This window comes from Trachemys scripta, chromosome 1, assembly GCF_013100865.1.
Source record: "Trachemys scripta elegans isolate TJP31775 chromosome 1, CAS_Tse_1.0, whole genome shotgun sequence".
In the NCBI taxonomy this organism is placed as follows: domain Eukaryota; kingdom Metazoa; phylum Chordata; order Testudines; family Emydidae; genus Trachemys; species Trachemys scripta.
Window position 1 is genome coordinate 78208172 of NC_048298.1, and position 27411 is coordinate 78235582.

The 27411-nt window shown below is 40.5% G+C and overlaps 1 protein-coding gene across 3 annotated transcripts in view; it reads right to left on the reverse strand.

The window, feature by feature from the left end:
• Positions 1-8082: 8082 nt before the first annotated feature.
• EPYC (epiphycan) overlaps positions 8083-27411 on the reverse strand; it is a 33169-nt gene continuing 13840 nt past the window's right edge. For all 3 annotated transcript variants that reach the window (XM_034756077.1, XM_034756250.1, XM_034756164.1), the window contains exons 3-7: positions 19940-20093; positions 14472-14630; positions 12455-12657; positions 10835-10930; positions 8083-8835 (exon numbers count right to left, since the gene is read on the reverse strand). In XM_034756077.1, coding sequence (XP_034611968.1) covers positions 8665-8835; positions 10835-10930; positions 12455-12657; positions 14472-14630; positions 19940-20093 — 783 coding nt within the window. In that variant the 3' untranslated portion in view covers positions 8083-8664. The remainder of the gene's footprint in view (positions 8836-10834; positions 10931-12454; positions 12658-14471; positions 14631-19939; positions 20094-27411) is intronic.

The window sequence follows — 27411 nt, forward strand, 5'->3', positions numbered from 1 at the left end:
AGAGGGGTAGCCATGGGAGACTACAGGTTACAGCATATCCCTGCCTTCTAGCTATCTAATATATCTGCATGCCCCCCATCTGTATGCCTCTTCCTGTGGGTTGCTAGTTTTATGGTACCCATGTAACTGTGGTTGTCATATGTGGTTATTATCACAAAGGGAGCTGCAATCCCTGAGATAACTAAGGCAATACCCACTGAGGGCTTTTGAATATTATGCCTCAGTATTATCTCAATCTGGGAAAGTTGTCATCACTAAATAGTTCTGGCAGGCTTTTTCTTTATTTAAATACAAAATCAGAAAAAAAAACAGTTAAGAATGGAGTGTGTTTAAAATGCTGGTTTTGAAACAGAGTGTAGCAAAAGGAATTACAGTTAGTTTTTTTTCTTTTGGTTTAATAAACAAAATTTCATACTGTGTCGCCTTGCTTTACTCTCAAACCAATTCCGTGTATTCCATTAGTACTCAGTAAAGAGGCCACGGTGAAAATTCTAGCAGACTGATATACTGGGACTACAAAGGGAAAGATGCTCACAGGGATGAGCACAGCAAATTTGAACGAAGGACAAGTACATTTATCTTTAATATAAGGCTTTGACTTAATACAAAGTTGTATAATGTATCAACACACGATGGCAGTAGTAGTCTGTGTAAAATGATTAACTGAAGATGTCTGGGTATTAGAGAGACAGTGTCGGTGAGGTATTATCTTTTATTGGACCAACTTCTGTTGGGGAAAGACACAAGCTTTCCCAGAGCTATTCTTCAGGTTACCTCACCCACCTTGTCTCTTTAATATCCTGGGACCAACATGGCTACAACTACACTTCATACAATGTATGGGTATGTGAAACCAAACCTCATTTGCTTTTAGTTATGGAGACATCCACAACAAAAGCTAACATAGCCCAACAATTACTGGGATGAACTGCAAATAGGGGAGGATGATGTTAAATTTTGTTTAATGCAGTTGAGAGAGGTTCAACTACAAATATGGTCTCTGAACTAGACTCTGTTGTATAATGAACTAGTCTGGAGATGCTCTGACACATCATTCCAGTATCTGTGGCATGTCACATTAATTATAGCAGATCTCCCTATTCATTCTTTATATAAGGGTCTGATCCAAAGCCTATTGAAGTTAATGGATGTCTTTCCATTGCCTTCCATGAGCATTGGCTCAGGCACTAAGAAAGTTGCCAGATGGACAGGTCTTCTTTATTCACAGAACAGACTCCATTTCCCAAACTATATTGCTAACATACCTTAACCCCATTTCAGAAGGGTCAACTATATGGATGAGAGGGTAATTGAGTAGTCATAAATCTCTATTAAAATGATGATTTTGTTTTATTTTATTTTATTTAGTCTTTGCTATTTCCTTGTTAAGTGCTAGCATCTCGGGCCTCTACAAAGTGTGCTAACAATGATGACATCTTTGCTGATGGACTGTTCACTAGGAAGAAGACTTCTACCATCAACCCATTCCATTTAAGTAATCCTACAGTGTAAGGTGGTAAAGGTAAAGGTTTTTATGTCACTACTGAGCGGAGTAATTTTGAATGTGTGACAATGATAAAAGACTCTGTTTCCTTTTAGCAATTGTCCTTTAAGAATGTAGTCCCTTGTCCTTTCATTCTTAATAGATTTTTCATACAACTGCCACAGTATTGAGTATTTGGCAAACAGAAGTTCCAGCAAAGCTTTCATTCACTGTTCAGGTATTTTGGTTTGGCATAGAAAGGATATGTATGTTTTTCAGTGTGATATACAGAGAGATTTGATATGCCAGTCTGCTCCTGGTGTACTGAAAGCTGTACACTTTCCCCTGCAGCCACTATGTTGAAAATTTACCCCCCTTTGTGTGAACACCACACTATCAAGTTTACCAGAGCAGTTAGTTAAGGTTCACCAGGCATCTGATCACTTATGTTTCTGTCTGATCCAGCTGTTCTTGCTATACTTTTTTTCTCATAGATTAAAGAACCCTCAAGTGCCTGGTACCTTCTCCTCATGGCCAAGTCATGACCCAGATTAAAGAATTTGGGGTCCTTGTGCACTATGAGAAGGGGGGAGAGCACTTCAAGGGAACCCCACTCCATACTTAACCCACCTCATACAGACCCCAAAATGACTTTCTCTCCCCACCCCTCCATAGATCCCTGAATGCCCCTCTGACCCCACATTTATCCCAACAACCCTTCTTCAGTCCCCACTTATCCTCACAGCCTCTACACACATCCCAGCAGCCTGGACACCTCCCACTCATCACAGTCCCCAGCATTGCCCCTAACATCCCCTGCTTGCTCCCAACCGCTCACTCTGCAGCTCTCCAACACTCAGCACTCACCTCATAGTCTACCAACAATTGCCTCCCACCTCCTCACCACTGCCCCAGGACCTTCCTGGCCACTTACCAGTGCCCCCGCAGTTCAGTGCTCTGCTCCTGTCCTGAGCTAGGGTGGCTTCTCCTGATCCCAGGTGCTCAGCTCTATCCGTTCCCCTCACCCGCTCTACACTCACAAGAGCCCACACTGCTCAGGTTTGGCCTGGCTACCACTCCCTTATGATGGAGTGGCGGTGTGGCCAAATTTGAGTGAGTGGCATTGTGATCTGGTGCATGGAGTCTCCACACTGCTCAGGGTTTTTTTTTCCTTTCGTTGGGGGCCCCCTGAGATGGGAGCCCTGTGCAAATGCACCAAGTGCACATTGGTTAATCTGGGCTCTAGATCTTCTTTTTGATAAACTGAATAGATTGATCTTTTTAAGTCTCTCACGGTACGGCATTTTTCCAGCACTAGACTCATTTTGTTATATCATGGACCTGAGACTAAAAAAGTGACTAAATAGCCATTTGTTTGCCTCTGAGTGTATTTATTTGCTGCAGCACTAGCAAAGAAAGCAGAATATGTTGAAGCTGCTGGAGCCCTACATAACAGATCCAGCATTTCAAACGGTGAACACTGGATTCACTTTAAAAAGATTCCCATGATTAATCATAAATATTAGTAACGGTTGGGTTTCTGTGGGTGATTTTTATGTCATTGTTGTATAAAAAACAAAGCAGGAAAATACGAATCAGAAAAGACAGGTGGTTTGTATGCAGTGAGAGAAAGGGAGATTCCTATTTTTCATATATTCAGGCCTCGGTAAATGGGTATGAATAACTCACACCCCTTTCTTCCAATACTCTTCCTTTGCTTTCTCTGTCCCACTGTTTCCCTGGGACTGTCTCTCTAACTAGAACAGCCAAACAAATGGTTTCCTTCAGAACCACTGTTAACAGGAGGGACTGCATATTTTTCAAAAATTTTAAACACAGTGTTATGAAACATATTGCACTTTACCAGTGTAATTTGACCTCTGCCATTAGTGTTTAGTAGTGGAAAATCCTAATTGCCTGTGTGAAGCAGATAAAAATAATGTTAAATGATCATTTTTCCTAACATTACTTTCTATTTGACTGCCAAAAATTTGCATATAGCTTATGTCACAGTTCAGGGCAATTGCACCTGTATTCCCCCTCTATGATCCACTAAAGGCAACCACTTTCAGGGTTCAGGCTCCCCAGTTGTCATTTCTCTTTGGTGGTGGTGTCCCACTACCTCCTGACCAGTTTTTTTTTCCAGGCTGCTTGTTTACACTGAGAATTCCCTAGCAAGTCAGACTGCCTAAATGGGCCTGATTTATGCTCTAAGCAACATAATTGCCCATAGATGTAAATCACCACACAATCTTTCTAAGCAAGCACATTTATTCTTAAAGGGATCTCACGAGGTCATCTAGTCCAAAACCCTGCTCAAAGCAGGACCAATTCCCCACTAAATCATCCCAGCCAGGGCTTTGTCAAGCCGGGCCTTAAAAACGTCCAAGGAAGGAGACTCCACCACCTCCCTAGGTAACGCATTTCAGTGCTTCACCACCCTCCAAGTGAAATAGTGTTTCCTAATATCCAACCTAGACCTCCCCATTGCAACTTGAGACCATTGCTCCTTGTTTTGTCATCTGCCACCACTGAGAACAGCCAAGCTCCATCCTCTTTGGAACCCCCTTTCAGGTAGTTGAAAGCAGCTATCAAATCCCCCCTCATTCTTCACTTCTGGAGACTAAACAATCCCAGTTCCCTCAGCCTCTCCTCATAAGTCATGTGATCCAGACCCCTAATCATTTTTGTTGCCCTCCGCTGGACTCTTTCCAATCTTTCCACATCCTTCTTGTAGTGTAGGGCCCAAAACTGGACACAGTACTCCAGATGAGGCCTCACCAATGTTGAATAAAGGGAAACGATCACGTTCCTTGATCTGCTGGCAATGCCCCTACTTATACAGCCCAAAATGCTGTTAGCCTTCTTGGCAACAAGAGCACACTGTTGACTCATATCCAGCTTCTCGTCCACTGTGACCCCTAGGTCCTTTTCTGCAGAACTGCTACCTAACCATTCGGTCCCTAGTCTGTAGCAGTGCATGGGATTCTTCCGTCCTAAGTGCAGGACTCTGCACTTGTCCTTCTTGAACCTCATCAGGTTTTTTTTGGCCCAATCCTCTAATTTGTCTAGGTCCCTCTGTATCCGATCCCTACCCTCTAGTGTATCTACCACGCCTCCCAGTTTAGTGTCATCTGCAAACTTGCTGAGAGTACAGTCCACACCATCCTCCAGATCATTAATAAAGATATTGAACAAAACCAGCCCCAGGACCGACCCTTGGGGCACTCTGCTTGAAACCAGCTGCCAACTAGACATGGAGCCATTGATCACTACCCGTTGAGCCCGACAATCTAGCCAGCTTTCTATCCACCTTACAGTCCATTCATCCAGCCCATACTTCTTTAACTTGGTGGCAAGAATACTGTGGGAGACCGTATCAAAAGCTTTGCTAAAGTCAAGGAATAACACTGCTTTCCCCTCATCCACAGAGCCAGTTATCTCCTCATAGAAGGCAATTAGGTTAGTCAGGCATGACTTCCCCTTGGTGAATCCATGCTGACTGTTCCTGATCACTTTCCTCTCCTCTAAGTGTTTCATAATTGATTCCTTGAGGACCTGCCGCATGATTTTTCCAGGGACTGAGGTGAGGCTGAGTGGCTTGTTGTTCCCCGGATCCTCCTTCTTCCCTTTTTTAAAGATGGGCATTACATTAGCCTTTTTCCAGTCATCCAGGACCTCCCCCGATCACCATGAGTTTTCAAAAATAATGGCTAATGGCTCTGCAATCTCATCCGCCAACTCCTTTAGCACCCTCGGATGCAGTGCATCCGGTCCCAGGGACTTGTGCTTGTCCAGTTTTTCTAAATAGTCCCAAACCACTTCTTTCTCCCCATACTATTCTGCCCAGTGCAGCAGTCTGGGAGCTGACCTTGTTCGTGAAGACAGAGGCAAAAATATCATTGAGTACATTAGCTTTTTCCACATCCTTGGTCACTAGATTGCCTCCCTCATTCGGTAAGGGGCCCACACTTTCCTTGACTTTCTTCTTGTTGCTAACATATCTGAAAAAACCCTTCTTGTTACTCTTAACATCTCTTGCTAGCTGCAACTCCAAGTGTGATTTGGCCTTCCTGATTTCACTCCTGCATGCCTGAGCAATATTTTTATACTCCTCCCTGGTCATTTGTCCAGTCTTCCACTTCTTGTAAGCTTCTTTTTTGCGTTTAAGATAAGCAAGGATTTCACTGTTTAGCCAAGCTGGTCGCCTGCCATAGTTACTATTCTTTGTACACATCGGGATGGTTTGTTCCTGCAACCGCAATAAGGATTCTTTAAAATACAGCCAGCATGTTGATGAATGCTTGATGTACATGAATTGTTAGGGAGGTGCCAGACTAGAAAGGAAGTATCCATCGGCCGAAGAATGTGTCAAGTGGATGACCAGACAACCCCCGGAGGGTAAACTGGGATCCACCCCATCACCTGGAAGAATGAAAAACACAAACTTTGGACAGTTTGGAGCCACCAAGAATGTGCCCAGGAATGTGTCCAGAAATGTGCCATCTGCTGATTGAGTCAGCAACAGCAGAATGAAACAGCTCCCATAGTCTAACATAGGAATTAAATCCTATAAGAATGGACTCTCAAGGCTGAGGACTTTGAGTCTCTGGTTCTGCTGCCAGCCTCCAGGAGCATCAGGTGCACCTGACAAGGACTCAGCTCCATCCTCATGACCAAAATACCTGGCCAGTAACTTGGCATGAGCAACTTCTAGGCTGGTAACTAGAACACCTATACAGAACTTGAATGAATGATTGTGTGAATGAATGTGTGTGTGTGTGTATAAGGAATAAGTAGTGATAGGAATAAGTAGTCAAACAACATTGTTTACTTTTATCTTTTGCTTTATCATTATATTTACAATAAATGTGGCATCTTTGCCTTATCCCTCTTAACAAGATCCTGCTGGTTTTTATTCTATTGGTATAACAAAGTCCTTCCAACCCTTCCCATGAAGGATTGGGGTCTCCTTTGGGCATAAGATCCTGTCTGTTTGCTAGATCATAAAGCAGGCCTTGAGTCAACTTAAATTCAGGCTATTTATCCAAAAATTGTTTCGTTGTCTGCTTTTTTCTAAAAAATCCAGTCTGAACCAGCATATGCAAGCTTCTCTAGGCGGTGGTACTTCCCTGGAGGTGTTTGCCTAATCACACACCCCCCGCTGTTCTTAGTCCCTGGAGAGCTATGATCTCCCTCCTGCATGGAATTAGGTAAAATCCCTATCCTGCAATGGTACTTAAATTTAAACCAGTGAGATCTCCCAAAGATATTAGAGGAAATTGTCCTATCTCTCACAGATTGAATAATGAATGACAAGATGGGTAAAATGAGCCCCGGGGGCTAGACAAAATGGCTGCAGAACAAACCAATGTGGAGTCCCTATCTTGTAAAATGCAATGCATGTCTGTTTGTGACCCTTGGACTACCAAATACAAAGCAGCTCACTAAGATTTTTTGGTCTAAACTAGGGGGAGATTTTGAAACTGTTGACCCACCAGTTGTTGTCTGAGATAGCAGGGCCCTATGAGGACAAAAAGAAGCCTCACAAGTGGAAAGGCTTATGCTATAGCACATTTGGGGGAGGGGGAGGGAAATGCATGTTTAGGGGGTTGGAGAATGCAAAAATAAACTATTTTCCTGCATTCCCTGATACACCAGGATTTGGGAAATTCTGAAAAATTAAAGTCTGAGCAGAAGTATGAAATGAGAACAGAGGCTGCAATCCTGAAGAACTTATATCCTTCCTATCTAGCTTTCAGAAAAATACTGTCAAGCTTAGTCGGGGAGTAGTTGATGTAGCCTGCTATGACTGTCCAGCATTCATTTTGGCTCTTCTGAATTCATGCCATGCACAAACAAACCTGCTGTCCATGTCCCCAGCATGCCTAGTTCCACATTGTGGTTCAGAGAGAATGGGAAAGGGAGATGCAGTGTTCCATTGCCTGGCTCAGCAGAAGTGTAGGGGAAGTGTTTCTGCTGCATTTGACGCTTACATGATGCACATGCTCATTTAAGCTCAGGTGAATGTTCATACAAAATGAATTTTAGTTTTTGTAGGTGGGAAGATATTTTTTGTTATTGGCTAGCACAATTTTTTTTTTCAGAAATATTTCAAAAGACTTTCAGGGGGTCACTTTTCTCTCTTTATCCTTATGAGTGACCAGCTTCTTGAATCCATCAGGTTGTTTCTGACTATCATGTTCCAAAGTGGAAGGTATTAAACATTCAATAGGAAACAGATTTCTTCAGAATTGCCGGGGTGAGAGAATTTCCAGATCCTAATTGCTGAGACTCCAGGAGGAATGAAGAAGAACTCAAAGAAATGGATATATATACTTGGAGATTTAGATCACATGTCAAAACTGAACTTATTCAGCTGGAATGTTCTGTATGACTATCAAGGTACTCCAGATAAAGTTCTTCAGCTTCTTTAACAGATACAGGTTAATGTTCAATATTTTCCAAACAGGCCATTTAACATGAGGATTTTATTATTGCTCTAAAAGAACTGGATATAGAAAACAAGGCTTTGTGTCTCATCAAGATTATAATGCCCAATTACTACAAAGGCACTGAGAAGCATTTTATGTACATTTATTTATTTGTATATGTTTACTCTTCACATTTTGGTATTGATGCAAGGGATGGTTCAATATTTGCCAAATATTTTGGAATATTATTAGTATTTCTCCAAAACAATCTGGTGCTTTAGAAAACAAGTAGAAAGCAAAGATTTGTATTTCACTGAGAGTATGAAGCCAATTAGAATGAAAATGTCATGGATATAGATCTTATGTACATGCATTTTGTGTTATTCATTTATTGTGTTATAATTAATTTAAATCTATATAAAATTATTAAATTTTAGCGGGTGTACATTACATCTGTTTGCATCCAAGTTATACATGTTTCCATTGTTCTGATGCCCCTTTTCTATATATTCAATGCAGTTGTTGTATTGAATGCATTGATATCTATAGCATTGCAGTCTATATTTCAGTACATCTTTTAGCATTTCACATTATTGTTTGTCTTTTTCATTAATTTAATTACTGATTAAAAACCTGTCAAATGAATGAACTTTGAAAATAATAAGCATTGGGCTTTCTGTAGCAATGACTTGTTCATTTGTCATAGACACTACCATGTCAAATGACAGTGCTGGCCACTGTCGAAGCTTAGATGAGGCTACCAATTGGCAAACGGGGTAGGCACATGTAAGCAGAAGGAGTCTTGCTCAAGTTGATGGGATTGCCATCCAGTCTGATGTCTTCTAGAGCTCTACGGGCATAAGTAACATCTTTCATTTTGCAGAAAGTGTCTTCATGCATCTCCTGAATGTTGTTGTTCTAAAAAGAAAAGCAAAAATATCCATAAAGACACAAGTATATGTTTGACAATAATTGTCTTTGAAAACCAATTTATTGACACATTTTCTGTGTTGTAAAAAGAAAGTAACATAAGTACAGAGGATCAGGTTGTTTCCCAGACCGAGCGCCTTTGCACTGCTCACAGTGCAAAAAAGATTCTGGCTGCAGATAGCCAACTGACAATTGTCTCAGCTAGGGGAAGCTCTCAACTGGTATAAAACTGCAACCTGAAACAACCCCTCACACTCTCGGGAAAAGGCCAAGAAGACAGGGTGGAGCAAGATGGGAAGGTGAGAGACCAGAGCAATTCCAGCTGGAAAATCATGCCCAGCAGAGGTCAACCCAAAGAATCATGGAACTATAACCAGCCCCTTGACATCCTCAGACCTCTCAACTTGCCAAGGCACAGATCTGGAATGCAATGTATGTCAAAGGCCCTAAATAAAGGGCTTACACACCCACAATTCATGCAGGAAGCTTAAAATGCTGTGGGATTCATTCATTTAGTGTAACTAACTCTTTCTGTAACCCCAGCTTTGTGATTCTTTTTCTGAGGTAAACAATTTTCACCAATAAAAATGATAGGGCACCAAATTTGTGTGGGACATAGGTTATTTTAGAACTAAAATGACATGTCTCAAAATGAGGAGCACCTAACCACTGTGGAGATCCCCTCCCACACTTTTGTGCCAGCCAGATATTGGTACAGGAGAGAATCCAGCTCGTTGCCTGTGTGTCATATTGTTCAATATGTAGTGGTTTATGTTGCCCCAGTTTAGCAATGTGAAACCAATAGAATGGATTAACATTGTTAGAATACATTTATTCTATACAGGTCTTTACTTTTTAAAAAGTAGGAATCAAAGTATGAATATGCAATGGGGTATTCACCCCACACCAGCCCAGAAGGGATTTATGATGCTGAGGAGAGGCCAATTAATCTGATAACCTGCACCTGGGGATGAACCAGGCCTTGAAGGGCTGATTGAAGATGGAGCCCAGCTGGGGAGGAACAGGAAGGACTGGTATAAAGCTAGTAAGTTGATAGCAGAAAAGGGATGAAGGGTGGGGAGTTTGAGGCTATGGATTTCAGTAGTCTGCAGCTTCTCCCTGGGAGGAAGGAGTTTGAGCTGGTACACCCAAAGAGTGGGGAGCCAGAAGCTGTAGGAAGGAATCCAGGGAAAGACTCAACAGAGTCTGAGGGAAAGCAGACCACAGTTGCCAGGTATAGGGTCCCTGGACTAGAAGCTGGAATAGTGGGTGGTCCTAGGTTCCCTTACCAGCCACAGGAGAAGTGGCACAGACCAGGCAGCAGAATTCAGACTGCCTAGGATGGTTGTCAAGTGGGACTTTTGTACCCTGGAAGGGGAGGGCTGTAGTGACCTGGCTGGAGGGCTAAGCATGAAGACAGAGCACCCTAAGTCACAGGGGGTAAGAAAGAGTGGTGGCAGAGATGCAGCAAGCAGTACAACGGGGTGTTGGACCCGTAAAGACCTAATCCTCAGGCATCCAGGAGGAGGTGCCACCTAGTGGTGAGTAAAGCACCCCATGACAAATGATAACATGGTTTTGCTAGTCTTATGTTCCGAATTGTGGGCCAGCTCCTTCATTGGTGTAAATAAAAATGTCTCCATTGCCTACACTAAATTATATCAGTGGAGAATCTGGCCCTTTATGTTTGAAAATATTTACATTGCACAGATAAGTTTTAATGATTCATTTTCAGATGGACTAGTGTTTAGATTATTCAAATTTCATTTTTTGTCACCTGACTCTGAAATGAGTAGAAAGAGTGAATTTCATGTAATCAATACCCCGATTAGCCTAAGGTTTCAGATATCCCATGATCCATTTGGATAATAAGAGTTTACCTGAAGTTTAAAAAAACCAAACCACTAAGCACTAATATTGGTTTGCCCTCCCAGTTATATCTGTTGTTCTGTTTTGCTATTAAAAAATCAATTGTTTTTTAATCTACCTGAAGATGAAGAGCTTGGAGGCTTTCAGGGAGTGGGAGTGGGATGTGATCCAGGTTATTGTCAGTGATGTAAAGATGATGCAGATCAGCCATATCCTGGAAGAGAAGGAAGGGGAGTGTTTCCTAAAAAACTAGAATTTTGTAAAATCTCCAAGAAGGAGACAGTAAGTTTTACATCCACCTTTGCAATGAGAAACTGAACTCGCAAATTCCTTTTAAATCAACATGACTCTAGGTTTAAAAAAAATTACAATGAAATATAGATAGGAACATGCATTGCCAAGATCAGTTACTATCAGAGATCTTCTATCTTGGTAAAGCAACTGAGAATGGCAAATAAATATTGAAGTGGAGTCTTCACCTCAGCATTGTGTCAAAATGCACATACTGTCTGTCCCAGCTTCTGCAGAAAGCCTTTCCTTTGGGCCTGTTTTTTTCCCCCCTAGAGGAGTCATCAGGTTATTGTTTGGCAGAAATCAATTTTGTTCAAGCAAAATGTATCTAAATAATAATCTTTACCCCCTACCCCCAAAAGTAAGATGGACTCCTGCATATCAACAGTGGCAAGTCTGGGATAAGCAGTATCTTCTAATTACACCAAGGTACAGACTATCAGGACTCCTGAGTTCTCATCCCTTATGTATCAGAGGGGTAGCCGTGTTAGTCTGAATCTGTAAAAAGCAACAGAGGGTCCTGTGGCACCTTTAAGACTAACAGAAGTATTGGGAGCATAAGCTTTCGTGGGTAAGAACCTCACTTCTTGCATCTGAAGAAGTGAGGTTCTTACCCATGAAAGCTTATGCTCCCAATACTTCTGTTAGTCTTAAAGGTGTCACAGGACCCTCTGTTGCTTTTTACTCATCCCTTGTAATCATCTTGGGGATGTCAATAAACCACTCTGTGTCTCAATTCACTCATCTGTAAAACAGGCATAAGACTACCTACCTATTTCACTGGTTATTGTGAATTCATTAATATTTGCCAAGCTCTTTGAGACTCTAGGATGACAGGTGTGTATGTGTGGAATAGTGGGGCAGATTTTCTCCAGTGTCTGAGACCCACTTCAATGCATGAGTGAGAGGCCATCAGGGAGCCTGGGGGCTGGGTTGTGCATTCCCCATCTCACGCTAGGTGCTAGGCTGAGAGGAAGTAGTTGGTGCAGGAGCTGATTCTGCAAACTTTGTTATGCTGTCTGAGAGCCACTTTCCCATGAAGAAATTCATAGCTGATCAAGTACAGCTAGAATCTAGCTCCTTTGGGACAATTGGACAGTGTATAAGAGTCAGATTAGGCGTGAGAATCTGACCCACTGTTTTCATTATTTAGATGTTTTAAAATCGAGGCCTGGATTGTGATTTAGTGATGTGCTTGGAGTAAGGAGCAGCACATGATAGTTTTGCTACCAGGAGAAAGGGTGTCACTCAGGAAGTTGCAGTCTACCTGCTGTTCCAGAGAAGGAGTGAACATATATGCCCTGAAGTGTGCGTTCTACAAAGTGCCGGTGTAGCTACACTGCTGAGCAAATTGGAAAGGAGAGCCAAGGCTCTGCCCGCCCACAAAGGTCAGGCCACAATTTCCCCCAGAGAGGAGGAGAGATTTTTCTGTCAATCCCAAACTCACTTTAAATGCTTCTTCCTTTATTCCTTTGCGGCCAAGCCTGTTGTTACTAACATCAATGAATGTCAGGGTAGGCGGTAACTCTGGGAGCTGCCTTATCTTGTTATCGCGGAGCACTAGTTCCTGAAGCTGGGGCAGCTCCCTGAAGGCATCTTCATCAATCTCGGATATAAAATTTGATGTCAGATCAATCCTCTTTAAATTGTCTGGCAGAGAAAATTAATAAAATATTTAGAGCACTCCAGAACTTATTTCTGACTGTCTTAAAACCTAAAAAGGAAAAAAAAAGAAAAGAAAAAAAAAGAAAAGATGCAAATACATTTTAATTACATATGAACATTCCCTTATATGGTATTTAATTATACATGTGAACTTATATGGTAGAGCATTGATTACTTCTCCCAGAGGTCTTTAATAATGCAGTAATGCCAATTTGAGGCTTGAAGAACTTTTGCTCTTCTGAAAGGGGCCAGCTTCCATTAATAATGAGCACAAATGCAATTTATGGAAGCTTCAAGAGCAGAACATACTTCTAGGAGGTCCAGTAAGCTCCTTTAGTGGGGGGGTCTTCCACTGAGAGCAAAATTACACAATTGGAACAATTTTTACTTTGAGAGATTCTGAGGAGAGCTGATTAAAAAAAAAAGTGAGTATCTTCTGAAATTGAATAAAAAAGACTCCTTTTGTTCAAAATTTTTCATAATTGAAAAATTTCAGAATGAAATGTCATTCTCTAAATTTTCTGAAATTTTTAAAGTTTTCAGAGCGAAATATTTTTCATACTGGAAAAAGGAAAGGAGGGAGGTTAAAAAAGTAAGCGTTTCCATCCAAACACTTTCATTACCCACTTCTTCCTTTTTTCTACCTTTTTCCAGTAGAAAAGAGTAAAAAGTGATAATGGGTTTCAATTTTTGTTTTTTTTTCTACCAAAATGAAGCAATTTTTCATAAACAAAACCAAAAGAATTTTTTTTTCATTTGATTAAAAAATATTTTCCATTAAAAGTGTGTGTGTTGCCGGGGGGAGGGTTTCCACAAAAAAATTCAGTAGGTTCTTTGTGAGCCTGGTAGTGTCTCTGGATATTGTAAACATGTTTGAGATGAGCAGTCTACTCAATAAGAATAAATTTGTGTTATTTTGTCAAATAGGACATTTTCAATTTAATATAAAATTAATGATATAAGTTGGTGTGTTATATTAAATGATTAATTTTTAAGTGCACTACTTTAACGGTTCAGTACTGGTGTTTTACTTTGTAAATAAAATCAGTAAGGACAAGATTTTCAATATTGGGTGGCTAAAGTTGGGTTCCCAGAAACTGGCTTGATTTCAAAAGTTTTCAGTACCCAATGGTTTCCACTGAAATGAATTGTGGGGGCTCTGAACTTTTATGAAAACCAGGCCCCTTTAAGGCCTCATAAGTTGCTTACCTAAAAAACTGAGGGACTCAAAATCACTAGTTGATTTTGACAATTTAGGCCTCAAGGAGCCTAACTTTAGCACGTTTTTGAAAATCTTAGCCTCAATATTTCCTTTTCCGTAAGGGTTTCCTGTTCATACCAGAGCAAACCAATAAATATCTTTAAACGAAGAACCTTCTTTAAGCTTTTACATAGATTCCCTTCTTACGCTTGCTAATTACTGGATATACTGCCTAAATGATAATTGCTTTCTTTAAAGAAGAGAACTAACCACTGTACTTTAAATTCTCTATGGGTTTTTTCCCCTTTTAACATTAATTAGAAATGCTAGCAAGTGCATAGATAAACAGTCAATTATTTGTATTGTACTATTTGCACTAATTCTAGGATTGAATTTTAGTGAATCTAAGTCAAGCTACTGAAGGCTTAGGCCTCAATACAGCAAAACACTTTACCAGATGCTAAACTTTCAGCATGTGTCCCACTGACATCGATGATTTGACATAAGATTATATAAAACAGTTTACCACTTAAAATGGCATGAAGCAAAAAAGGAAAAAAGAAAGGGAAACCAATTGCATCAGAACTGTCATCCATACTTTGATTAGCAAAGTCATTTTTGTTGATCTTTTTGATTCTGTTAAAGCGAGAGTAGAAATGGGTGGTTTTCTTGGGCAGTGGAGGAACAGCATCGAGTTCATGATCATCACAGTAGACTGTGGTCCCCAGACATGTACACAGAAGGCAAGTCGGAAGACCTATGAAAAAAATTAAAGGAAAGCAATTATGTGAAGAAAAATGTGAGTGTTCACTGAGAATATTAAGATTGGACCAGTTTTATAAAAGCTGTATTATCTAAGAGTTTGGTATTATCATTAAGAAAATAGTAGTGCTTAATTTGTGCCAGGGCCTCCCAGGGCTGAGGCCTGGCACCTCTAGGCTTGGCAGTTCATAGCCCCGGCACCTCTGGGCTTGCCGCATCAGTTATGAAAGTAAAAAAATTGCTTGAGCCCTGGCACCTCTTTCATTACAGAATAAGCACTGGAAAACAGCACATTGTGCAATAATTATAGAACATATGTTCTAGATATTCCTTCCAAACTTGAAGGTTTTTAATGTATACTTTAGCCTGTTTGACTTATTGATGATGGAAATATAAATTAAAGGAACAGTAGCTGTTAACATATGTGTTTCTCAAAATATAAAATGAATCAAATAATCATACAGTAGCTGACATTTTTATTCTGTGCTTCTAAAAAGTATGTGTATACATGGGATCCTATTCTTTTTAATTAATGGAGATATCCTATCTCCTAGAACTGGAAGAGACCTTGAAAGGTCATTGAGTCCAGCCCCCTGCCTTCACTAGCAGGACCAAGTACTGATTTTTGTCCTAGATCCCTAAGTGGCCGCCTCAAGGATTGAACTCACAACACTAGGTTTAGTAGGCCAATGCTCAAACCACTGAGCTATCCCTCCCCCTAAATGGTGTAGCTTCTCTGTTTTCCAAGGGTCTGGCTGTAAACAGGGCATGGATGAGATTAGCTGATTAAAAGTCAGTCCAGATAAAATGGAGGTGATGCTTATAGGTAAAGGCGAAGCATGTAGATGGTATGCCAAAGATGGTGTGTGTGTGTGTGTGTGTGTGTGTGAGTGAGGCTCACTACATATGGATGGTCCTGGATCCCTTAGCACTTCTTGATTTCCAGCTTATAGTAGTGGCCAAAATACCTTTTTTCATCTATTTTTGATTAGAAGATGGTGGACACTAATCCTCTGCATACCTTGTCACAGTTACATGTCTCTGACCTCCCGATTAAATGATGACAGTGTGTTTGTTATGAGGCTAACCTCTAACACCATTTGACATCTGCAGCTAGCATAGAATAAGGCTGTTTGTTTCATGCCCTAGCTATAGGGTGTATATTATGTCATCTCCAAAGATCTCACTGGCTTCTCATTTGCTTTGAGGAGCAATTCAAGGTATTGACATTGATCTAGAAACCTCTGCTTGGTTTGGAAGCTCGCTCCCTCTTTTCCTAGGTGTTTCCATGAGAGTTGAAATCATTTGGAGCCATTTGGCTCAATTCTTAGATTATACTCTGCTATAGTGATGACACTCAACTCTGCTGTACTCCCCCAGTCCCCTTCCCTGCCATGGGTAGAACACTATTGATTACAATAGCAAAGTGGAAAATCAGGCCCAAGCATTCTTGTCAGACTGTTTACCTTCAACTCAAGGTGCAAGGCTTGTTGTGTCTCTTCTTAGGGCTAGACTGTGGTTGTAAGCCACAAGTGTTCAGTAGGGGGCAGTACAGAGCTGTGCAGGTTTCTGTATGCTCAGGAGCAATACTGGGGAGATTGTCTTTCATGTAGGCATGAGCTCCCTGAGGCTGCAGAGTGGGTGCAGAATGCTCCCCTTGGTATTCCAGACCTTTTCTGTGGCCTGATGTGATTCTCTGATCCTCCCTCCCTCCTACACCTGCTCTCCCAAGAGGGCAAGAGTGCAGGGACTGCTATTGTGAGGAGTAGCTACCTACATGCTTCCCCTTTACCATAAGCAGCCATGCAAGGGGTGATAGCTGCTTGCCCACCACTGTATGATTATGCTAGTCCCACTCACTAGTCTTGGCCTTAGGCTTTTGCATAAAGGAGTTAAAGTACAGAATCTAATAAGGTGTAGTTTGGGATGGGGGGGGCAGGTTCTATCTATATTGACATTTGTCCACATGCTAGGTTTTGTGGTTATCTTTACTATATATGTCCCAGAGATTGTAGGATCCACATTTTTTTGTAGAACTAACATAATTATATGGGGAAACTGAACCTTGAATCCTTACACATCCCAGACATCCCCTGGTCCTGTGGTATTCCCAGAAGAGCAGAAGGTTTAAAACTTCAGTGGAATGGATCAAGTTCCTTTGATTGTCAGATTTCTATGAATGGTCACAATGGATACAATCAATGTTGTGTGCAAATTCCATTCTTGCTATAATTTTGATTACAAAGATTAGGTACGTGAACTGGAATTCATTATCTCTCTTATCTATATGGGTTGCCGCTGGACAATCCTCTTGGGGTCTTTAATGGCTAATTCCTTTCTTGGATTGCTAAATCTTATTTACCAGTGGACCGACATGATATGGCCAGTCAGAACTTAGTGCTTCAAAGTTCAGTGTAATGGAATCCATTAAACATGAACTTAATACACAGTAATATGAAACATCTAAGTTACTGATAGATTCCTCTGGTGATTAAAACCGTGATAAGAACAGCAGTCACAACAACTGCAATCCACTTTCATAAGAGTTTCATATGAGAAATAGAATTAATTTGACATTTCCTTCTTATTAGGGTTATGAGATTATAGTCACATTGAACTCCTCAGATGCTAGGCTACCCTAAAGATTCAAATGTGGTGGCTTTGAAACTTATTACAGTTACTTAGGTTTAGTTCCGTAAACAGTATCTTTTGGATGATTATTGAGGAAATGAGTTTTTTCAGAGGCTTATAGAGACAGGATATCAATTTCCTTCCCATTGTTTTTTAATTAACATTTCTGATCCAGAAGCTTGACATCAGGAAAGATTTCTCATCCCTTGAGCTAAAACTGCTTGAAAGATGTGCATTTGCAAAGAAAACATTTAGCTGCCCCAGGAGGAATATGAAAATGAAAATCGAAACTCAAGCCATTTCACCTCATTCACAGAAGGTTCCTACTAAAAGGTGTGGGACATGGAAGGCTAGAGTGGGTCCTTTTCCTGATATTTCCTCCACAGAGCCACACTATGGAAATCGTATGCTTGGCCAGATGGCCTTCAGACCATTTTGAATAGTGAATATTAGTGGGCATGTGCGTATCCCTGAAACCTAACATTTCACTGATGGAGGGTATAAGTATTCCCGCTTCACCTCATCTGTTTCTCACCTGTTTTGGCCATGGACCCAACTGAGCATTTTGTGCTGGATAGTTTTGTTTTTAAAATTTATTTGGTCAGTTTTACTAAAAGTTCAGTTAGTGATGTAGTTAGTGAAAGTTAGTGGAACTTACCATTTAAAAGTACCGGTGCTTATTGGATTGGCTTTTTGATTTTTTTTTTTTTTTTTTGGAGTTGCCTGTTTTGGCTTGCCCCTCTTGGCCAACTAGGATAAGAAGGCTTGTTTCTGTAAAAAGGTCAATCACTGAAGAGCATGATAATTGCTAGCAGTGCTCAGCTGAGGGACACCCCTCCAAGGGCATACTAGGTCTGCTACCTGCTTTCTTCAGGCAAGCAGAGAGAGGAGCCAAAGGCTAAAATCCTCCCTTATTCTGGAACCTCTGTCTGCAGTGCTCAGGGATCCAGGAGAAATATCTTAGAGGCAAACTCCACTCCAGCCTTCCCTCCCACTGGGTGATTTGACCTAGCTTCAAGGAGCAAGCCTGACACAGAGAGATGTAAGTTACACCTCCTCAAACCTCCTTGAATCAGTTGTAGTGAATCTGGGCCTAAGTGAGTTTAGAGTAAAGCTGTTCGGAAAAAAAATTGACACTTTTTTTCTGGCAAAAAAATGCCATTTTGTGAAAACTATTTTCTTGCAAATGTATCAGTTTCAACTAAAATGGTTTCTCAGGGCCAGGATATAGAGATGGCCACAGACTTTAGAATGGCCAATAGTGTGGTGATCAGGGCACTCATGTGGGCCGATTCCAGTCCCCGTTTCAAATGACATTGCTGGTGAGTGCCGTTATCACTGGGCTATAGAGTTATTCCTCATTGGAGTGAAAACAAATATTAAAGCCTTTAAACTTTTCATGAAATGGAGTTGTTGTTTCCCAACCAGGCTTAGTTCAGAGTCTTAGATGGTCACCTTAGACAGGACTTTGCAGCTAAAATAGGGACAGACTTTTGCCTCTTCTCCTTCCTTCTTGGAGACTACTACTTCTTCTCCTGGGCTGGTGTGGACTTAGGAGGCAAGGGATTCTGAAGTGGATTCAGCAAGAGAAGGTGGAGATCCTGGGTTTCTCAGCCTTCCTGTTAGTTGGCAGAGCAGCACCAACACCTGACATAAGAACACATGTTCCAGCCAGGAGTTCCCTATCCACATTTTCAAAAGGAAGATCTCTCTTTCTGATAGATCCCCCTTAGCCCCTGTAAAGTATGACATTCATAATACATAACATAGGGAAGTTTTGCATAACAACTCTTTTGAAAGGTTTGAAAATCTAAAATGGAAAAAATTGCATTCGATATTTCAGAATTGTCCAGAGAATCTCCCACCCCTGTTTTGTTTTCACATCAGTACAGATTCTTTATCCTGGTAAAGTCCAGTTGGTGGCATTTAAAAAAATGGGTCTGGGAGTGATTCCGTTCCATCCACTAAACATCCACATTTGGAAATAGGAACTCCTCTCTTTTTTGTCCCCCTAGGCACTAAAATGATATATTGGTGATATAATCTCTTCCCTGGCTGCATCTCTATCACCACATGACATTGAGACCTGTCATGGTAGCCACCAAAATGGGTGAACCCCCAACTTCCATGTACTTGAGACTATAGCAATTACTGATCTTTGGTGTAGTGGTGTTTTGTGGTTTGATGGGCTTGCATTTTATTATAAACTTTTAAAGGAATTTCCCTTGGGGCTTGTCAAAGATTCCAGTCTGACTAGCAATAGTCAAAGACACAGGAAATGCCCATGTTTCCATTTAGAAAGTTAAGAATGGAAACTTGTCTGTCTTTTCCCAGAGTTGCCACAATGTTTTAATCAATATTTTTAATCGAAAGGCTTACTGAAATTGTTAGAAATCATCAAACAGATGTTCAAAAATGATATTGATAAAAATTTCAATTGTCACAATTTCACAAAAAAATGGAAAATGTTGATGACTTTTTTTCATGAAAAGTTTTGTTTTTGAACACTCCACTCTGATGAGAATTTTTTTTTGTGTGGGAAAAATTTGACTAGCTTTATAGATGACAACTCATCCCAAATTAGATAAATGCTTAATAAAAAGCAAACTCACCACCAGACTCAGTGCATCCTGGAAAGCAACCTAATGCAAATGGGTTTTTTTTTTCACTAACCATCATGTGTTTGGGGCCCAAGAACTCCTGATCCCTGTGGTGAAGAACCGTCAATTAGTTTTGGTGTTGATGCTTCTTCCTCAGCTTCTTCTGGCAGTGGTGGTGGTGAATGAATCTCTCTAGTTACAGGAGGTAACACGGTTCCAATCTCTATCTGGGGAGAAACACAGTTATATTAAGGAGGTACATTACATGTTTGTATTCACTGGCTGGTGGTGTTCTAACAATGCTTCATTGATCAGATTCTACCACTAGAGGCCAGACGTGCTCTGATGCTCAATGGTACATCTGCGTTTTATACTGCAGCTACCAGATGACTTTGACTTGGTCTGCAACTGTAGAGCTTATAAAACTGCAACACATTTATTCACTTTGCACCTCAGATATTTTCTTTGTTAGGGAAAATATTATAAACATTCTGCATTAATGAGAACTTCTATTAACCAAGTTCTTTTCTCACACTTATTCAAAGATAGCATACCGAACCAATTTTGTGATACAGCCAGTGATATTCTGTCTGACAAATGAAAAATTACTAAGACGCTCCTAAGAAAAATGCCAATCATCTGAATTTAGAATGGCAAAATCTGCTAGAATAAATCCACAAAACATACCAGCACATGTGTATCACATTTGAACTATAATATGTTTAAAAGAACCCTCATCTTAAAACAGGAAAGGGAGTCAGTGTTCTTCATAATAAATTAGTCTTTCAGTGTTTGTCAACCTTTTTTCACTGTCTGAATGGTTGACAGCACCGTGTAGCTTTATTCATCAGCAATTGCAGAGGATACAGAAAGGAAGGCTTGAAGATAAAAAGCATCTAAATAAGCATGAAGACCTACACTCAAGAAAATCCTGTAAACTTTGGTAAACCCTGCCATGGCACTAGAAAACATTTTTTCCTTCCCTGAGTCCAACCACCTAATAAGTTGGAAGAACCAATTTTTGTTACTATACTAACTATAAAGCTGCATTCTGTCAGTGTTGCTCCAAAACTACTTTAGGGAAAAATGAATGTGACTAGTCTCTAGCAGGGGTGCTGAAACAATTTGTATATATGTAGGGGATGTTGAAGTCCAATGAACCAAATAACAAACGCTGTATATAATGGAAACCACTTCAAGCCAGGGGGTGAGGCAGCACCCCTGGTTCAGCACCTATGGATTCTAGTGTCACGTCTGCTGCTATCACAGAACAAAGTAGTGTTGGCAAGTGAGTATAGGAGAAGCCTACCATTGCAAATAGGCATTGTGGTCTGAATAGGGTGACCAGATGTCCCGATTTTATAGGGACAGTCCCGATTTTGAGGGCTTTTTCTTATATAGGCACCTATTACCCCCCACCCCGTCCCGAATTTTTACACTTGCTATCTGGTCACCCTAGGTTTGAAGGAGTGAATGCAGGATTGGGAATCAATTGGTCACAAATTCTACTTTGGATTCTGCCACCACTGACTCACTGTGTGGTCTTTGACAAGACTCTTCACCTCTCTGCCGCCATTTCCCCATATGTAAAATGGAAATAACAATGCTTATCTATCTGAAATGCCCCTCTGAGGGTGGGTGAACATTAGTATTTTCATTTGATAAGGAACAAGTAGTTAATGTCTGTCTAGTGCTTTGAACATTTAAGGTGCTAGATAACTGCCAAGTATAATTTATAAAATTCAAGCTCAGCTCCCACTGAAGTAAGTGCCTTAGAAAGGATTACTGGTTTGGGCCTTATGTTTGTACCATGAAAATGAGCCCCAAGGAGTTGGGCTAGAACTAATTCTGTCTGTAAACTGTTCAATAAATTGGCATATATTCCTCCATATTAAGGTGTAGGGAAGCCTCTTAGTGTTTGGACCCAATTGAAATGCCTCATTTGTTGCCCAAGTTCCATAAATCATTACTGTGTAGGTGTTTAAGGAATATCTTTTTGGGGGGGGAAGGAGAGGGGAGGGACAATGAGGAATTTTCACTCAAAAGAGTAAAGTCCACTCCACAAGGCCTGACACCAAATCAGTATTGTGTTTAAAGAATGCTTTATAGAATGGAATATAGCTGCCTGTCCTTGCATCAGCCCAGACAACGGAACAGACATCACATGCTGGTGTGCTGGCCATAATGGACTCCCTAGTTAAACCACTTTGATTTATTTATTTTCAAACTAGAGAAGCTGAACTGAAGAATAGTCCAGATTCAGAATTCTGAAGTGTTATAAAAATTAGAAACCAAACCACAGGCATCTGTGTGCTGTATACAATTATTATTGGCAGCCTGCATCTAGTCCTAGAGCTTTCTTCTCCTAGTAAATGGTTTATTTTGCAATTTGGATGGGTGCTGTCAACATGATTTGCATACTTAACCTGCCTTTACAAGTGTGGAGGTAGATTCTCTCCGGAAAGCGCAGGGTGGTGCAGTTAACACTCACTCCTCTGTGTCCATATGTGAGCAGTGCTGGAGAGGGGCATTCATACCATGATAACTGGCCAGGGGGGAACAGCAGTTTACAAACTATTTGGGGCTTTACACAAGTTGCACCAGGTGACATGGGAGAGGAGCTGAATCCCCACATCTCCCAGGTGATTTGGCACTGCCCCTTCCTGGGCCAAGCCCATCCGTTCTTGTCTCCTTGGCTCCAGTTGAGTGCGGGTTGCTGGATGGCCTGAACTACTGTGCATAAATCCTAGCTACCTGCATTTGAATGAGGAGGACTTTTACTGCTAGGATTTTTTTTTTTTAAATCAGGCCTTTCATGAAGGACAAATAACTTACGAACAAACACACATGGCACTTGGTCTATGTCCTAAACATGAACAAAATTGTCCATATGCCCCCATACAAGTACTTAGCTTGATTATACTTTCAGTATGTTTGTTTTGGAAAGACAGATTCCAGGATTGTCCGGGAATACAAAACACACTTATTATAATCTCTTTAAATATTGTGCTGTAATTTCGTATTGGTGCTTGTAATGTTAAGAACCATAATGCTGTATGGAAGAGATCCTGGCAACCATTTACATTATACTCATTGAACAGAAATAGTTTGATTTAAACTTCGGGGGTGATTACAGGTCCCAGTACTATGAGGTGCTGAGTAGAGCTGAAGAGGGTAAATATTGTTCCCCCCTCCCCTCCCCAACAAAATCTGGGAAAATCAAGATTTCCAAAAAAAATCTATCCTGAACTGGGACAAAAGTCAATCTTGAAAACTTTCATGAATCAACAAACTGAAAATAAAACTATTTCCAGTCAACTGAAACATTTTGTTTTGATGATTTTGAAACTATCTGTTTTGATTTTTTTCAATTTAAGTAAAAAAAAATGTCAAAACTGACTCTTTCCTGCAAAGTTTCAGTTTTGACGAATCAACATTTTTCAATGGGAAAACTGCCAAAACATGCCTGACCAGCTCTAGTGATGAGTTCCATTGAAGTCAGTGAACAGTGAGGCAGTTTAGAAGCTCATAGAAGTTGTTTAATACCACACAGAATCAAGCCCTATGTTTTTATCTTGTCCTAATGACTGTGTATGGAAAGCAGCAATATTTGTTTTGATTGAAACAATTCACAGATACTATCACTTCAATATAATTAAAAGGAAAGCATGTGGTGCTGGAATTAGGAAGCACTAATGTTTCTAAATGTGTAAGAGAAAACGGCAAATGGAGTAAGGAAAAACTAACAACTTCAAAAGACAGCAAATGAGTGCTTGCCAATGTGGGGTAATAGGAAGTAAGGATGCACCTTATCAGTGTATCTACCAAAAACACATACTGTTCCAATCTGTGGGGCTGAGAGTGAGACAGCTTTAACAGGAATGGACGGGTGGACAAATCAAAAGAAGACCAAGAGAACACAGGAAATAGGGGCAGATGTTCTCTGAATGGAGAAAGCCTAGAGGGAGAGATGCATTCCAAACGTATTGACCCTGGGCTGGTGTTGTGCAAAAGTGTTTGCATATGTCTGTCTACAGAAGTTAACTTTCTTTGTTTTGTGGACATCTGTAAAGTTTCACTTTTTGTAAGTGCAGATTTGGAAAAGTTTTAACCCATCCAGAATGTGTTTCCAAACTCAGTAATGGCTTTGTGCACATTTTTATTCAAGTAAGATATGGAAATTGTACTCCAAAGAAAATTCTGGGGAAGAAAGCCATTGAGGTTCAGAGGTAGTAGTTATTGACAGATGTCCAATAACTTCTTGTAAACGTGGTCTATGTTATATGACAGGGGTGAAGTCGTAAAGATAGGTTTCCTACCAACATTCCTGTCTACCACACCATTATTATACCCTATGATCCATATTTTTAGGCACATTATTGGAACATTGATGTTTACAGTATGTACTCTTTCTACTTACATATTCTGAGGATCTCAAAGCACTTATTGAGATGAATTAAGTCCCACAGAACCCCTCTGAAATAAGTATTATCCCTGGTTTTCCAGTTGGGAAACTGAAGAAAATTGATTAAAAGTGAAATCCTGCCTTTATAGAGGGCAGTGACAAAATTCCAATTGACTTCAGTGGAGCCAGGATTTCACGCTAGGTGACTTGTCCAAGGTCACAGACAATCTTTAGCAGAGTCAGGAAGTAAATCCTGCTATTCCAGCCTCCACTCCTATACCCTAAGCATAAGATCATCACTTCTCCTATTGCGTTCCTGTGTAATATTACAGGTATTTTATTTTAAATTTAGAGCTTATGAAAGATACATGACTGAAACTGCATTTTTTCAAACACAGAAATGATAGCATGGACAATGGGAGCTTCCCTATACTTGTCCTGCCAATGAGTTTAAACACTGATCTGGAGAGGCTATTGCAAACAGAGAGTTACTGAGACATTCTTAAAGTCCATTTAAGTCTTAGCACCTCTGCTGAAGTTGTCGAGGAAAATGCCAGTTTAAATGGTGATTTTTATGTCGACATTTCTCCACTAGAAAATGGACAGAAACCACTGATATGTATTACAAACAAGTCACAAACTCTGAACACTTCTTGGCCACTACACAGGGGTTGGATTTGAACCAGTGACCTAGAGGTAAAAGTCTGTTTCTTATTATCAAGCTTCTGAGTTCTGCAGGCCTCCATCTTTTACATATGTGATAGATCACGCAAAATTTTAATAAGAGAAAGATGTTTCCTAGACTGTCAAAAATGGCCCTTTGTCTTTCAGATGTTTGTTTATTTTTGGCAGGATTTGCCTTATTAGATATTTCAGGCAAAAACATTTCTAGATGATTTAGTAGGTTTTTTCTCTGTAGTTCTCTGCAATTCCTTTCTTATTTTAAGAAAGTGAAGAATTTTACAAAGACATTACAGAGGGTCAAAGTATGTGTTTGTTTTTTTTGTTTTGTTTTTCTATAGGAATTTGTTTTTCTTTGTTAAATAGTGTGATTCTTTAAATCATTACAAATCTCCCTTGCCTTGCATAACACACCAAAACATAAGCAAATTGTGTATAAATATATCCCTTTACTCACACAGAGAGAAAACATTAAAGTTGCACACTTATACCCTCAAAGGTAAGCAAAGGACAATCTTAAAGTTGCACATATAATCTTAACTCTGTTCCTTTGTGCATACACATTATGACAGAATACACTGCTCTACAGCGAAAATGCTTCTGAAATAAATGTAGTCAAACTTTACTAATTCTTGGTCACTGAGAACGAAAATGATGCTTAAAATTGTTGATTGGCTCTGGTTTTCAAGATATGCTATTGGGTCAGTATATACGACCCTTGACTTGGGAATGGCAGAGGATAAGTGAGTTATAAAGGGAAGGCATTTCAATTTAAACCAGAAATGACTAAAATACATCTTTGACTGGATCTGTGAATAAATCTATGACTGGGTTTGGACAGTACTTGCTTTTTAGGCAAAATAATGAATGATGCAATCTGAAGCTGGTATACATACATGATATGAATTGCATCATGTTATTCCTAGAAGTTATGGATGATGCAATCATAACGAAGCTTACATCACTCTGCTGAACAAATTGCCCTATATCAGCTCTAGAAATCATACAGTGTCGTGCTCTCTTATTTGTGTTTTTGATTTTGCAAAGGGACACATTTCTGTTTAGCCAAAGTGAGCAGAGATGCCTCGTACTTGTGTGAACAGTGCAGATAACTTCTGCTATGTTTGTGGTGAAGTGACTTTTGCATCACAAAAGCGCAGTATAACCACTATGGTTAGGAGAGCCTATCACCTTTATTTTGGCTGCAAAATTGGAGATCAGGACAAGAGGTGGGCCCCACACATATGCTGCAAAACTTGTGCAACAAATCTTCGACAGTGGTTGAACAGGAAAAGGAAATCTATGCCTTTTACAGTGCCAATGATTTGGAGAGAGCCAACAGATCATACCAGCAATTGTTACTTCTGCATGGTGGCTCCAGTTGGGAAAGGTGTGTCAAAGAAGAAAAAGTGGACTGTGCATTATCCAAACATTCCATCAGCTATACGCCCAGTACCCCACGGAGAAGGACTGCTGGTTCCTGATGCACCAGAATCATTCTCACTTGAGTCAGACGAGGAAGAGGATGAAACTTCTGGTCCTGAACCATCAATGTCACAGGACCCACATTTTCTCCCATCCCCCTCCTCTGAACCACACCTCATAACACAAGGTGAACTGAATGACCTTGTCAGGGATTTGGAACTACCCAAGATTAAGGCAGAGCTGTTGGGCTCCAGACTACAGCAGTGGAATCTCCTGGCAGGTGATGTTAGGGTTTCCATGTTCCGTGACCGTCAAAAGGATGGAACTACTTTTGAGGTGCATAAACTATGACCAACATCAGTGGCAGCTTTGTGGCGATTTGAAGGTTGTTGCTCTCTTGCTTGGTCTGCAGACTGGATACACAAAGTACTGCTGTTTTCTCTGCGAATGGGATAGTCGTGCAAGAGATTCCCACTACATCAAGAAAGATTGGCCACTCTGACAGTCATTGGAGCCTGGGAGGAAAAGTGTTCAGCATTCACCACTTGTTGAATCAAGGAAGATTTTGTTACCACCCTTACATATCAAGCTGGGTCTGATGAAGAACTTTGTCAAGGCCATTGACAAAACACAAGTAGCTTTCATGTACCTCAGTGGAAAATTTCCAAGTGAAGTTAAGTGAACCTAAGATAAAGGAAGGTGTCTTTGTTGGTCCTCAGATTCGTGAACTTCTTCGAGATAATGCATTTGACCATGCACTGCGTGGCAAGGAAAAGACGTCATGGAAAGCCTTCCAGTTAGTGGCAAGAAATTTTCTTGGAAACAACAAGGCAGACAACTACAGGTTGTTGGTGGAAAACCTCTTCAAGGCATACAAAAGCCTTGGTTGCAACATGTCACTAAAGATACATTTTTTGCACTCTCATCTAGATTTTTTTCCACCGAACTATGGAGCAGTGAACGATGAGCACGGTGAGCGATTTCACCAGGACATTGCAACAATGGAGAAACGCTATCAGGGCAAATGGAGCCCA